Raw genomic sequence first — 14,726 nt, 5'->3', positions numbered from 1 at the left:
GAATAGCAGGAGAGATAAGAAAGCCTTCCTAAGGGATCAATGTAAAGAAATAGAGGATAACAATAGAATGGGAAAGACTAGAGAGCTCTTCAAGGAAATTAGAGACACCAAGGGAACATTTCATGTGAAGATGGGCATAATAAAGGACAGAAACAGTATGGACCTAACAGAAGCAGAAGATATTAAGAAGAAGTGGCAAGAATACACAGAAGAACTATACAAAAAAGATCTTAATGACCCAGATAACCATGATGGTGTGATCACTCACCTAGAGCCAGACATCCTGGAGTGCAAAGTCAAGTGGGCCTTAGGAAGCATCACTATGAACAAAGCTAGTGGAGGTGATGGAATTGTCCAGCTGAGCTATTTCAAATCCTAAAAGATGATGCTGTTAAAGTGCTGCACTCAATATGCCAGCAAATTTGGAAAACTCAGCAGTGGCCACAGGACTGGAAAAGGTCAGTTTTCATTCCAATCCCAAAGAAAGGCATGCCAAAGAACGTTCAAACCACCATACAATTGCACTCATCTCACACACCAGCAAAGTAATGCTCAAAATTCTCCAAGCTAGGCTTCAACAGTACATGAACCAAGAACTTCCAGATGTTCAAGCTGGATTTAGAAAAGGCAGAGGAATCAGAGATCAAATTGCCAATATCTGTTGGATCATAGAAAAAGCAAGAGAATTTAAAAAAAAAATCTACTTTTGCTTCATTGACTATGCTAAAGCCTTTGACTTTACAAAGTCAAAGTTTGTTGACTTCACAACAAACTGTGGAAAGTTCTTCAACAGACAGGAATACCAGACCACCTTACCTGCCTCCCGAGAGGCAGAAGGGGACAATAGAGGACGAGATGGTTGGATGGCATCACCAACTCAGTGGATATGAGTTTGAGCAAGCTCCAAGAGATGGTGAAGGACAGGGAAGCCTGACTTGCTACAGTCCATGGGGTTGCAAAGAATCAGACATGACTGAGCAACTAAACGACATGGGCTCTGATGACCCTGCTTCTCGTCTAAATCCTTTGTGTTTTCCCATTTCTGCTGAATAAAAGCCTTACATTCTCCCACAGACCTTGAGGATGCTGATTCATTCATTTGTTCAACAAATGTTTACTGAATACCTACTCTGTTAAAGGCATTATTTTAGATTGTAAAAAGGGAAACTTGTAGCCTTTGTGGTTCTTGCATAAGGGAAGAACCTTGCATAGGAGAGAAATAAGTAAATTTTAAAAAATTCATTTGATTTAAAAAACTGTAATATTAACATGGTTTACAATGTCTGCATCTATCAGTCATTTAAACTTTAAGTAAGATATAAACCTAAGCTGGTATGATGAGCAAGGTGAACTAAATAGGAAAGTAGTAAGGAATGGAATGGGGGAAGCTGATTTCCTGTGCTTTGTCTTATCCTTTTGCTTTCAAAATAGAAATGTTTGCTCAGCCTTCTCACTCTGTATAAAGAAGCAGGGTTTCTATAAGGGAACTTTATTCTTTCTCTTGGGCAAACAGGAGCAAGTGTGCTCTGAATGCCTGCATGTCTTCACAATAACAGAGGGGGATGTGTGATAATGCTTCATTAAATGAATTCTTTAAGAAAAGTCAAATGGGTTGGGAAGATCTGCTGGAGAAGGGATAGGCTACCCACTCCAGTATTCTTGGGTTTCCCTGGTGGCTCAGCTGGTAAAGAATCTGCCTGCAATGTGGGAGACCTGGGTTTGACCCCTGGGTTGGGAAGATCCCCTGAAGAAGGGAACGGCTACCCATTCAGTATTCTGGCCTGGAGAATTCCATGGACTGTATAGTCCATGAGGTCGCAAAGAGTCAGACACGACTGAGTGACTTTCACTTTCATGGAAAAAAAGATGGAGAGCCAGAGTAAAGGAGATAAAAGATTTGGTACATGTTGTATGTGCCAGTCTTATTTGGTGCAATTTCTACATCTCTTGGGCTTCCCTGATAGCTCAGTTGGTAAATAATCTGCCTGCAATGCAGGAGACCCTGGTTCATTCCTGGGTTGGGAAGATCCGCTGGAGAAGGGATAGGCTACCCACTCCAGTATTCTTGGGCTTCCCTGTGGCTCAGCTGGTAAAGAATCTGCCTGCAATGCGGGAGACCTGGGTTCGATCCCTAAGGTTGGGAAGATCCCCTGGAGAAGGGAAAGGCTACCTACTCCAGTATTCTGGCCTGGAGAATTCCATGGACTGCTATAGTCCATGGGGTCGCAAATAGTTGGACACGACTGAGTGACTTTCACTTCACTCTGTATCTCTGTACAAAATAATATCAAGCTCACTTTTCTCCCAAACCCATGTTTTTAAATCTAAAGATAGCTTTTAAAAATCAATAGTGGTTACTTTGGAAGGTTCTTGACTGAGAAGAGAGCACAAGGGAGTGTTCTGGGTGATGGGAATATTCTAAGTCTGGATCTCGGTGCTTGTTAAACAGTTGGGTGTAGATGTAAAAAAGGTATCGTGCTGTAACTTACGATTTGTATATTTTTACTGTGTTTAACATATACGTCAGTGAAAAAGAAAAAAAAAACTAAGTAAAATGCAAGTCTGTGTTTTAGGCCTGCAGATGTGTGGTAAACTAGACATCATAAATTATAGACTCTGTGGTCCATGAAAGAACTTATTAGATCTTTCCAATCGCTTCCCATTTGCTCAGATGGTGACATGATTTAATAAAGTGGGGAGCTGTTAACTTGCCTCCTTGTTATTGACACCCATTGAGTTCCCATACAAAACCTATCTAGAAAGGGAAATAGAAAAACAAATAAGGAAGGAGGGAAATACACACACAGTTCTCAGCTGAGACTGAGATTCAGAGAATTTCAGGCTCTTTGGGAATTTCACTCAGTGTGGCTTTTCCATGGTGTTAATAGTTTTGACCCCAAGAACTCTGTAGGATTGTTATAGCTGCCACAAAGCCAGAAATATCATGCCTGAAGCTTTTTTCCCTAAATAAATGTGAAAAGTTCATAAAAGAATCCAATTAAGCAAACCTATGATTAAGAATATTAAAATCGGGTTGCTTCCAACAGCAAACAAAATTCCACTGATTCCCTTGTTGCATGTTTTAAAACTATTCATTTCTACTATTAGTTTCTAATTTCTCAAAAGTAAACTTTTCAAAATCACAATGAAATTTCCAGGTTTTCTGGTTTTGATTCAATTAAACTATGCACATGCCCTCTGGTTATTTTTATATGATAGACATATTTTTGTTTGATGAAAATATTTCCTCTGTAAAAAATTCAAAAAAATAGATTCTTACTGTGTTAATAACAATTTTAAACCTACAGATCCTTTTGAAATTCCCCTCCCTTAATAAAGTGTCAATTTTTTTAAAATTTCTGATTACTAGAGATTTTCATTTTGATTCTTACTCTTCCTTTATGTTGAAGAGTTCATGACATTGATCTCAATAAAATAAAACCTCAAAAAAAAACAACAAAGTATTTATGCTAGGAAGAAATTTAAATATATTTAACTATATTTATATTGATATATGTAGATGAACTTCAAAACTGACAAAAATCATTTTTCCTGTCTAAAATGTTATTTTAACTTGGATATTTAGAACTCAGAACTATTTCTTTCCCTTTAGATATGTGGTATTTGTGTTCTCAGAATAGCTCACAGAAGGTAGGTAATTTATTTAGCAATGAAGGTGAAATACTGTATGTTTGTGGCAAAATTTTAACAATAATAATATATTACTATATATAATAATATATTATTATGTATAATATACTAATGTATACTATATATATTATACTATATAGTATATAGTATAGTATATAGTATACTATATATATAATATGGTATGTAATATATACTATAATATAATAATATATTACTATTATAGTAATAGCAAAACATTACTGAGTAAAACATAATTTAATAATTTTACCTTTCAGCTATTGTTTGAAGAAAGGCATTCTTAACACATAAAGTTGATCATCTTCAAATAGCCTATACTTGTCAATATAGATAACACAGAATGAATAAAGAGTTAAAAAACAAATAGTATGAATCATCCCGTCAACCAAAAATAACTACTCTTAATATAGTGCTGTGTTCACTTCTAATATTGAAAACATTTTTACATGATTGGGAGTACACTGATCTGTTTTTGTATCTTGCTTTTCTCTGTCATTGTTATATTTTAATGATTTTGAAGATTGTCATCATGGATTCTTTGTCTAATCTCACTTCAAATCCCAAATCTTTTCTTTCTTTAAAATAACTGGGCCACTCTTTTTTATTATTATTATTTTGTTTTGGATTGAATAGGTATAGCATAAAGCTGAGAAAGGAAAGAAAAGGGAACCAGGAAGGGAGAGCATGACAGAAAGGAAGAGTTTAGGTAACAGTGCAAGAATCAAAGGGGTCTATGGATAGAAGGGATATTTGAGAGAAAACGAACAGAAACTTGGAACAGTGAACTTCAGAATAACATGGATTCTAGCATTATAGCTAAGTGGCAATAAGCATCATTTGATTCTACTTCATCATTTGATAGTGAAGTGAAAGTCACTCAGTTGTGTCCAACTCTTTGTGACCTCATGGACTATACAGTCCATGGAATTTTCTAGGCCAGAATATTGGAGTGGGTAGCCTTTCCCTTCTCTAGGGGATCTTCCCAACCCAGGGATCGAAGCCAGGTCTCCCGCACTGCAGGTGGATTCTTAAGGATGCATGTTTATCAAGTTTAATGTCTTGCTTTGGGGACAGAGACAGTCGGAGGCAGTTCTTGAAAGGGAACACAGATCTGCTGATTCTCAACCTTAATTTCCTTCTTTTAATCTCTGAGGTATAAAAAAACTGAAGAGCAAGAGGTATGCAGCATTTCCTCGAGGACTGAGAAAGGAAATAGTGGAAAAGAGATGGTGAATTAATCGATATCCTGATAAAAGACTTGATCAGAGGTGGCTGGAGCTTAGAAAATTAAGGAAAGGGAAACAGTAGTCCCTCAAGGATGCAGAGAAGTGAAGACTATGTACAAGTTACGATCCTCAAATGGCTTTTTAGATCCAGAATTACCTGCTCCAGATTTGTGAAAATTCTAGAATGAATGCTACAATATACAATTGACCTGTCCATGTAGTTAGCAAATGAAAAGATAGTGAAGTATTTGCCCATTTGATGGAAGGAGAGCCAATACTTGCCACAACCAATTATGCTTATTACACCATTTTTTGTCCTTGAAGCAAAGCCCACCTGTCCAACTTCAAAGCATGATAAATTTTACATCTTTTGGACATCAGTGTGCATAAAAGGCCACTTTCCTGTTACATTATTTCTCAATGCTCTTCTTTCTTTATTTATTTAATCACTTACATTATGTATTTATTTATTTTTGTAACTTTAAACTTTTTATTGTAATTGGGGTATAGCCAATTAACAATGTTGTGGTAGTTTCAGGTGAACAGCAAAGGGACTCAGCCATACATATACATGTATCCATTCTCCCCCAAACCCCCTCCCATCCAGGCTGGCACATAATATTGAGCAGAGTTCCCTGTGCTATACAATAGGTCCTTTGTTGGTTATCCATTTTTAATACAGCAGTGTGTACATGACCTTCACAAAACCCCTAACTATCCCTTCCCCCCAGACACCTCTTCTTGATGCTAGAATAAACTTCAGACCAGTGCTACTGGGGAGGTGACAGTCAGAGACTGGAAGATGGGAAATGGAGAGTAAAAGTTTACAGCAAAATTCTACAGTATTTAAAAAAGTTACCAATGGCTACTGCTCATTTGAAAATTAGAAAACATTGTCCTTAGTGAGAGCTGAGAGTTCATCCTCTGTATCAGTGTCACTCTGCTTAATACCAAATATATTTTTGGTTTGCTTCTCAAGAATCAGATCTCACAAATTAAAAACTTGTTTTCAATTTTCTTTTCTTTGGTAAGGCTCACCTTGACCTTATCCTGTCCCATGGACTTGAAGAATTTTCCAATGGATGTCCAGACTTGTACAATGCAGCTGGAGAGTTGTAAGTCACTACTACTGAAATAACCACCTGCTTGTTTTAAGCAATGACCTGGTTCTTCTCAGTGTGTTGTTAAGGAGAAAAAAAACCCATAAGAGTCCATCTATACTTATTTAACAACTCCCAAGGTCCTAAGGGACGGACCCAAGAGCACAAAGACCATTTTTCAAAGTAAAAAGCCAAATAACTTGCCCTTCATAAAAAAACAAGCCTGATTCAGTAAGCTTTTCTTTGAAATGAAAATGTCTCCTGGGAAAATTAAGATTATTAGTCATTTAACCTCTATAATGAATCGCTCTCTAGTCAGAAAATTGTATTTCCTTCTGTCTTGTGCTTGTATAGACCTTCACTCCAAAGGAATTTTAGCAGGAAGGGATAGTTGATTTGAGGACAAGATACAGGGGCCTTAGTCAGAAGAGGATGTAAAAATGAGGGGCATTGAGATGACATGGAATAAAGGGATCTCCCTTCGATCCATGGACATACAAAGACAAGGTGAAGGAGCTAGAGAAATGCTACTACTCTGTGCCCTTTATGTCCTGGCTCTGATGCCACTGAAATCTTTATATGTGCCATAAGTTGCTGATGCCTCCAAGGTAATGGAATTTTCAGTCAGCAGACATGAAATTTTTTTCTGGCTTGCTCTGTCAGTCGCTCTGTTTGTAAAATGCACAGAAGAATAAGTGCTACTGACCTACAGGGATGTTAGGAGATTTAATGAGGCAGGGGCAAGAAAATACTTTTAACTTATTGGTTTAGAAAAATAATAAATGCAAAAAGACACATCAACTATTATTTAAAAAGAGGCGGTGACAGGGATTTCTTCTGATCATTTAAAATCATTGTAGATTTCCCTTGAAACTTCCTACAAAAGTAAACAAAATAATGAAACATCTTTGTTTGAAGAGGTTGTCAGAGATAAAATGAGAATTTCTGATTTACAATAGGCTTTATGTATTCATTTTTTTCCGCCTTGCCCCTTCTCTTCAGAAGATAGTTAAGAAAAACTTTTTCTTATGTAATGATTCCTTCTTTGTGTCTTCTCTACTGCTCCAAACCCTCCCCTGCCTCAACCTATTACTTAGTTTTTCTATAAAGCAGCAACCATAGCTCTCATCTGAGGTTCCTCCAAGGCTTAGTCATGTCCGACTCTTTGCAACCCCATGGACTATACAGTCCATGGAATTCTCCAGGCCAGAATACTGGAGTGGGTAGCCATTCCTTTCTCCAGGGGATCTTCCCAACCCAGGGATCAAACCCAGGTCTCCCACATTGCAGGCAGATTCTTTACCAGCTGAGCCACTAAGGAAGCCCCCTTCAAGGCTTAAAAACTCCAATTAGTAAATATGCTTGGTGCTTTCAGGATCTAGAAGTAATGAAATCAAAGAGGCAGTGATGTGTTTACCACTAACTTTGACTGTGAAGGGTGGGAAGTGTCCTTTACTTTTCTACCCTCATATTCTACCCTCCTTCCCCACATTTTTTCCTCTTCTATTTGACGGACCCCAAGCTGCAGCTTCCAAGTGGCTGACAAGGACTATTACTGTAGCGGTCAGCAAGAAAAGGGTGCTTGGCAAGCCTCTAGTATTTGATGGAGATATCCAAGAAGTCCTCATACAGCACTGATGTGGAAGAGACAGGGTTGACCACTCGCTTTGTGGACCATCAATGCTTGTACAAAGCCCTCTTTGTGACTCCTTGCTTGTTTTTAATTTCTAGCTTTGAATGGAAAAGGTGGTCCAAAGAAAGAGGAAAGTAGATTCCAATTAATTTTGCAATTGATTTCTGGGTAGCTTTGGTGAGTCATTACCTTTCAGTAAACAAGAATAAGAATCTGTAACCTTAATAAACATGCTGAGGTTACTGGCTAGCCAAAACCTCACATAATAACCCTTGTCAGCCTCACTCTCCTTTTAGAGTTCATATCACAAATAAAGGAAGAGGTGAGAGAACTGATGCCTGAAAAAAGAGTAGCCTTCACTTCCAGGGTGCAAAAAGATCCAGAAGTACTTGACATAACAACCTAGTTAGCTGGAGCTTGGAGACTAAGAGCTGACTTTGGTTTACTAAACTAATAATCTTACTTCGAATGGCTCAAAAGTCATGTAACAATATGACTATATAACAGAGAATCTGTTTTACTTCATATTCAGCATTGTAATGAGTAGGCCCCTTTAGCAAGAAACTAGCACAAATGAATATGCTTAATTTGCATATTCTACAACTTTCTCTTAGGTTACCTACCTACAGCCCTTCCCACTTGCTAAAGTAATTGAGGATTGACCATAGGACTTGAACATAAATTTCTGAAAACAAAGGTAATAGACCCAAAGAGAGGAGCCAAGTTTGTAATGGAAATATTTTAAGCAGGGCTGTGATGAATCCATCCTCATTAAAAAAAAAATGCTTTTCATTTGAAATACTAAGACTGGTGCCATGAATTGCATTACACAGCTCTTTCAAGTAAAGACAATCTTCAAAGTATTTCTGTTTGTTTACTTGTTTGTTCTTCAGAAGATTTAGTGGATAAAGAAGGCAGAGGCAAAATGGGCTTTATAGATTCTATTCTCTCGTTATACAGAAAAAAATCATTCAGAAATAGCTTGTTGTTTTCAATTTCTTTGGCTCCAATGACATGTAGTTGTCATGATGATCACAGCTCTTTTATTAAAAAATGCTCTTGAATTGGCCGACCATGTCTGCTTTAGATGACCCCCTTGATTGTTTCTTTACCTGGCTAGACTTTCAAGCTTTCTTGGAAAGATGCATTCAATTTTTCACTATGATTCATTTGTTCCAGTTGGATACACAATGAATGACCTGATATTTGAGTGGTTAAGTGATGGTCCAGTTCAAGTTGCTGAAGGATTGACCCTGCCTCAGTTTATTTTGAAAGAAGAGAAGGAACTCGGCTACTGCACAAAGCACTACAACACTGGTAAGTTTCCTTTCAGCCGCTAAACTCAAATGGGCTCCATATGTAGCTTGGCGTATATATCTTATCACCTTATTTTCTGCATATTGATCAAGAAAGTGGAGCTACAAAGAACTGTCCTAGGCTTGGCTCAAAATCCCTTCAACACATAAGATGCCTATACCCCTTGGAATGGGTCAGAGAGCACACAGTTAATTTTTCCAAAAGAGAGAGAGAAGGAAAGAGATTTGGGAATCTTGTGCTATTCTCTCGCTGACCATCTACTATCAAATGACTTTGAGGAAAGATGTATGAGACCTTGTAAGTGGTACAAGAAATGTATAAATTTTGGCCCATTCCCAGCATCCACTCTTGACATTGGCTCCTCAGATCAATCTGCACTTTCAGGACTTCCATGGGCCGGTGGTTAAGAATTCACTTGCAATGCAGGGGGCACGGGTTCGGTCTCTGGTCAGGGAACTAAGATCCCACATGCTGTGGAGCAGCTAAGCCCGTGCGCCACAACTACTGAGCCTGTGTGATCTGGAACCTGTGTGCCACAACAAGAGACCATGCACCACAACAAAAGATCCCACATGACACAATGAAGATCCTGCATGCCACAATTAAGACCTGAGGCAGCCAAATAAATTAACAAACCGATTTTAAATTTGCACTCTGCCTTAGTGGAAGAGAGAAATAAAAGGTCTTTGCAAACCCAGAAATACAGCTGTTGCACTCTCCAGTCCTAAAGAGCATGCATGAGAATCAGTTGGTGGGAAGTCAGCTGGCTCTAGAGTCATGCGCTATCACTAGTGCTGACAGACACATGGTGCAAGGCGAGACTCCGAGGTAGTAGCAACAAGTGGGCATTGTTACCAGGAAGATTATGCCCGCCCGGTAAAGTCGCTGGCTTTTCCTGTGAATGTCCTGGTCTTTCATATCACACAAGCTGACCAAGGAGAAGCAATTGAGAAATGATAGTTTGTTCAGTGACTGCTCAAGGAGTCACTGCTGAGTAAATGGTCCATGAACATTTGTTTTAGAAGCCAACAATGCTTTCTATTAAATAACTAAAATCTGATTGTAAGGTCTTCTTCCTGAGCAAGAAGAACCCAACCCTATCTCTTATCATTTGTGTGAGCTAAGCCAAATTACCTTCTGGGCTTCTAATGCCAAGCCAATTAAAAAGGAAGGGAAGTGGTAAGGGGCAGGAACATCTGTCTCTTAATAGTATGTTAAAAATCGTAATGTCTTCACATGTACTCTATTTTAGAGGCAATGCAACACTGTAAAGATTCTAGGTATATTCTAAATGTCCTCAAGTAATTACCCAGGAGATTATGAAATTTTTACAATGATCAGATTATATTCACAGCTTCTAAAAATGTCTATTTTTCTCTTGCTACTGCAAACATGAAGATAGATACACAATTAACCAAATCCTTTAGGAGCCTCACATGAACTTCACTGCTTAGGAAGGCAAGGTTTCAAATATTTCATATTATATATTACATATTAAATGCTATATAGTGTGTGCTACACATATACGCTGTAGGTTACATGTTGTATGCTATATATTACATACTATAACTCCCACAAAACTGAATAGTTTCTTTCCACTGAACAGTCTAGAAAATTCTGAAGCTCTGTCTAAATAATCACACTGCAACAAGCACAGATTTTAAAATTAAATATGCCACATGGTTTTGGGCCAGTGACTCTTTAGATCACTCATTCTCACATTGTCATTTTCATCACTGGTTGAGTTGGAAAACAGTTGAATTGGGTATGCAGGGTCAGTGTTTTGTGCAATCTTTCAAATCCATCTTTAATGTTCTTTTTTAATAAAGTGGGGGGCTGGAACAGGAAAGATAATTTCAAATTGGCTTTTAAATCATCATTTCCTGTTTCCAGGAAAGTTTACCTGCATTGAGGTTAAGTTTCACCTGGAACGCCAGATGGGATATTATTTGATCCAGATGTACATCCCCAGTTTGTTGATAGTCATTCTGTCCTGGGTCTCTTTTTGGATAAACATGGATGCAGCCCCTGCCAGAGTTGCACTGGGCATAACGACAGTCTTAACAATGACCACCCAGAGTTCAGGCTCCAGGGCATCTCTGCCAAAGGTAAGAGATCTCCTCACTTGACAACAAGTGACCTGAGAGGTTTGTCAAAGGTCTTACGGGCTGGAGAATTCTGTGAAGACAGAAATGTTTGCTTCTGTGCGGCACTGCTGGAGATGCAAATTCAGTAAGAGAATTGGAAAGCTGAGTTTGAGAGCATTAGAGCTCTTAGAACAAGGGGGAATCTTTGTAATCAGATTAATTACGGGAAAGGGGATTCAGGGTTGAGAGAGAAGAGGGATGAGTGGAGGCAGAAACATGGCTCTGGAATTCTCAGAAGCCCTTGAGTACTTTTGACCTCATGTTGTTTATGGGGCATGAAGCTTGCAGGAATTGGAGTAAGATTGATACAACTTATGTTGCATTGTCAAGTATTTATTGGGGAGGCTATTGTGATTCATATACTCAGTGAAGTCATTTACTGTAATAAAAGATTGAATTTGTTCTTGTTTAGTCGCTGAGTTGTGTCCGACTCTTTTGTGAACCCATGGACTGTAATTAAGCTACTGCAAATTTACACAGAAAAGCCATATGCAATGAGTGTACATGGGAAATGAACGTGCAGTATTAGGGTGTAGCAAATTGGATATGTTTGTTCGCTATGCCTTAATTTACAATAATGGCTAATAAAATTACTATTTTGAGTGACATAGTTACCTAGAGAATAACAGTGGAGTCACTGAGGATGGTAAAAATTCTGGCAACTGTGGCAGGTTCACAAAGAAGTATGGAGTGGATATCGGGGGCAAAAAGACATTTTGAAGTACCTTGAATAATAAATCATAATGGTTGCATAATCTATTTTTATGTAAGAGTGGCTGTCTGCATTTGTCAATATTGCTCAGGAAAATAATGATAAACCTCCTGCTTGTGAAATGCCCCAGCACCTCAGAATGTTCCTATGTATATTTCCCCCTTTCACTGAGTTCATTGAGTCATTAGCCTCAATTTTCCAGGACTGTGAGTTCAATTTACTATTCAGTATACACTGTCTCATACTGGTTTAGCACTTACTACAAAACCCAGTTCCAGAAAGTAACTGAGATGTAATCCTCTATTTTTGCTAGCTTGGGCTTATGTTTAGTTGTGCTGCAACTGACAAGATAAGAAATGTTATATCATGTTCCACATTATCGCCTGTGTTGGAAGATAAGATGACATATGGAAGAGTTCTGTGGCTTTAATGGAGTTTGGTTGAATAGTGGGAAAATACTTATACTAATTTTTCAAGTTTCATGCCTCCAAAGATAAATATTAGATATTGTATGCTAATAGAGAAAGGAATAGATCTGTCTCTGATACTTTTTTACTTTATAGGATAACAAATAGTACAAAACACCTATATCATATTTCTATTGGAATACAGATGTCAGAAATGGTAACAGCTTTTTTTCTCAGCTATATAATCACATATCAATACTGCCTAACAGAAATTTTAATCCACTCTGTGCCTCCTCCCAAACAGGTTCATTTGTTTATTGCCCATTATTTATTAGTTATTGCCATCACTGTATGCCATGCCATTTAACCTTAGGACACACAAATATATTGTACAATTTAATAGAAAGTTAAAGTATTGGTGGTACACTGCAAACAGATAATGTCAAAACATAAGATATTTAGCCTCCAACAACTCATTGATACAAAAAGAATAGTCATTTATTTCAAAATGGGAGCTTGAGATTTTATAAATTTGTTATTCACTCTTATTAGCCATTGTGATTTTACATCATGGTCAGAACTATTGCAAAAAAGGAGATTAATCAAGATGGTAGAGTAGGAGGACATGGAAGTCACCTCTTGCCATGAATACATCAAAAATACATTTGCATGTGGAACAATACTCATTGAAAACTAACTGGAAACTAGCAGAAAGACTTGTACAAGCAAGGCTGTAAGAAAGATACATATGGAATCGAGTAGGAAGGGGAGAAAAACAACCAAGTCAGGACCCGTGACCCTGGAAGGGCTCTCGGGAAAAGAGAGATTAGATGAACAAACACCAGCTTTGGGGAGTGAGCAGTGAAAACCACAGACTGGACGCCCCAGTCCTGGGGTCATGCACAGTAGACGAGCCCCTCTTGGCTGCTTGGAGGACACTGGGACTAACGGGAGGTCTGTGGGAAGCCTGGTCTCTGCTCCTGAGGAGTGCTGGTGCACCGGCTTGCCCCTGGGGCAGGGCAGAGAAGATGGTTAGAGGACTGCTCTAGGGGCAATCAAGTTTCCCACAACTGCCTTGGTGTTTGCTCCAGCAAAGCTTACTACATGACAGAGTGTGGTGTGGGATCTAGGGCTGCCACAGCGGGGGAAAAAGCACGGCCATGGGATACAGAGATGACCTAGTCCCGGGGCAAAGTCTGGGTGAGGCATCAGTAACTATTGTTGGCACATACTCAAGCATCATCTCAGAAGCAGCCCTGAACTCTGAGGGCGGCTACTACACCACAGCTAACCCCGATACACAAACAGTCCACACTGGCCCCTCCCGCCCTGCAGTGCAGCTCCACGAAAGGGCAGCCGTGTCCCAGACTGGGGGAAGTGGTCAGCAGTGAGGGACAAGTGGAACTTGGACCTGAGGCTGCATCTAAGCAGATAGAGAGAAATAATCGCTGGCACCTGCACAGGCAGCACATCAGAAACAACTCAGACTTCTGTCTGTGGCAAAAATGAGCTGAGAGGGCCCACATGGGCTTCCCTTCTTCAGCAATTCCCACCTCTGGGGCAAAAGTCCCAGTGCTGGGAAAGGGGAAGGCAGACACCTAAAGGGAACGGAGCCAGCTCAGGTCCAACCCACAGGGCTTCTACTCCAGCCACGTGGAGGGCAGTGATGGCCACTGAGTGGAAGGAAAGTCCCAACCCACACCTAACTACAGCTCTAGCCCCTCCACCTCCAGCCTCATATCAACGTAATAGCTACCAGCACAACGTGAGGAAAGACCTCGCTTATCTCCACATCAAATCTGCTCTCTCTCCAAAGGCATTAGGCATACACAGTCTGCATAGGGATGCTTCCATATATGAACACCTCTTCCGGACTGGAATAGATAACTGTTTCATTTAAATTCATAGAGGCAAAAAAAGTTAAGGAAAATAATAAAGCAAAGGAACTACTCTTAACTGAAACAGTAAGAAAAAAACCACTGAAAATACAGAATTCAGGTCGGGCCAGTTCAGTTCAGTCGCTCAGTCATGTCCAAGTCTTTGTGACCCCATGGACTGCAGCACACCAGACCTCCCTGTCCATCACCAACTCTCGGAGCTTACTCAAACTCATGCCCATTGAGTCTGTGATGCCATCCAACTATCTCATCCTCCATCATCCCCTTCTCCTCCCACCTCCAATCTTTCCCAGTATCAGGGCCTTTTCAAATGAGTCAGTTCTTTTTTTAATTAAAAAAAATTTTTTTTCCATTTATTTTTATTAGTTGGAGGCTAATTACTTTACAATATTGTAGTGGTTTTCGCCATTGTTTCATGTCAAATGAGTCAGTTCTTCACATCAGGTGGCCAAAGTATTGGGAGTTTCAGCTTCAACATCAGTCCTTCCAATGTATATTCATGACTGACTTCCTTTCAGATAGACTGGATGGATCTGCTTGCAGTCAAGGGACTCTTAAGAGTCTTCTCCAACACCACAGTTCAAAAGCATCAATTCTTTCGGCGCTCAGCTTTCTTT

At 39.3% G+C, this 14,726-nt stretch overlaps 1 protein-coding gene across 5 annotated transcripts in view; it reads left to right on the top strand.

Moving 5' to 3' along the window:
- GLRA2 (glycine receptor alpha 2) overlaps positions 1 to 14,726 on the top strand; it is a 189,235-nt gene that overhangs the window by 63,776 nt on the left and 110,733 nt on the right. For all 5 annotated transcript variants that reach the window (XM_020877628.2, XM_020877627.2, XM_070462606.1 and 2 more), the window contains 3 exons: positions 5,928 to 6,010; positions 8,808 to 8,945; positions 10,839 to 11,053. In XM_020877628.2, coding sequence (XP_020733287.1) covers positions 5,928 to 6,010; positions 8,808 to 8,945; positions 10,839 to 11,053 — 436 coding nt within the window. The remainder of the gene's footprint in view (positions 1 to 5,927; positions 6,011 to 8,807; positions 8,946 to 10,838; positions 11,054 to 14,726) is intronic.

Source organism: Odocoileus virginianus, unplaced genomic scaffold, assembly GCF_023699985.2.
Source record: "Odocoileus virginianus isolate 20LAN1187 ecotype Illinois unplaced genomic scaffold, Ovbor_1.2 Unplaced_Scaffold_6, whole genome shotgun sequence".
In the NCBI taxonomy this organism is placed as follows: Eukaryota; Metazoa; Chordata; class Mammalia; order Artiodactyla; family Cervidae; genus Odocoileus; species Odocoileus virginianus.
This window is presented reverse-complemented; position numbering and strand designations above follow the sequence as displayed.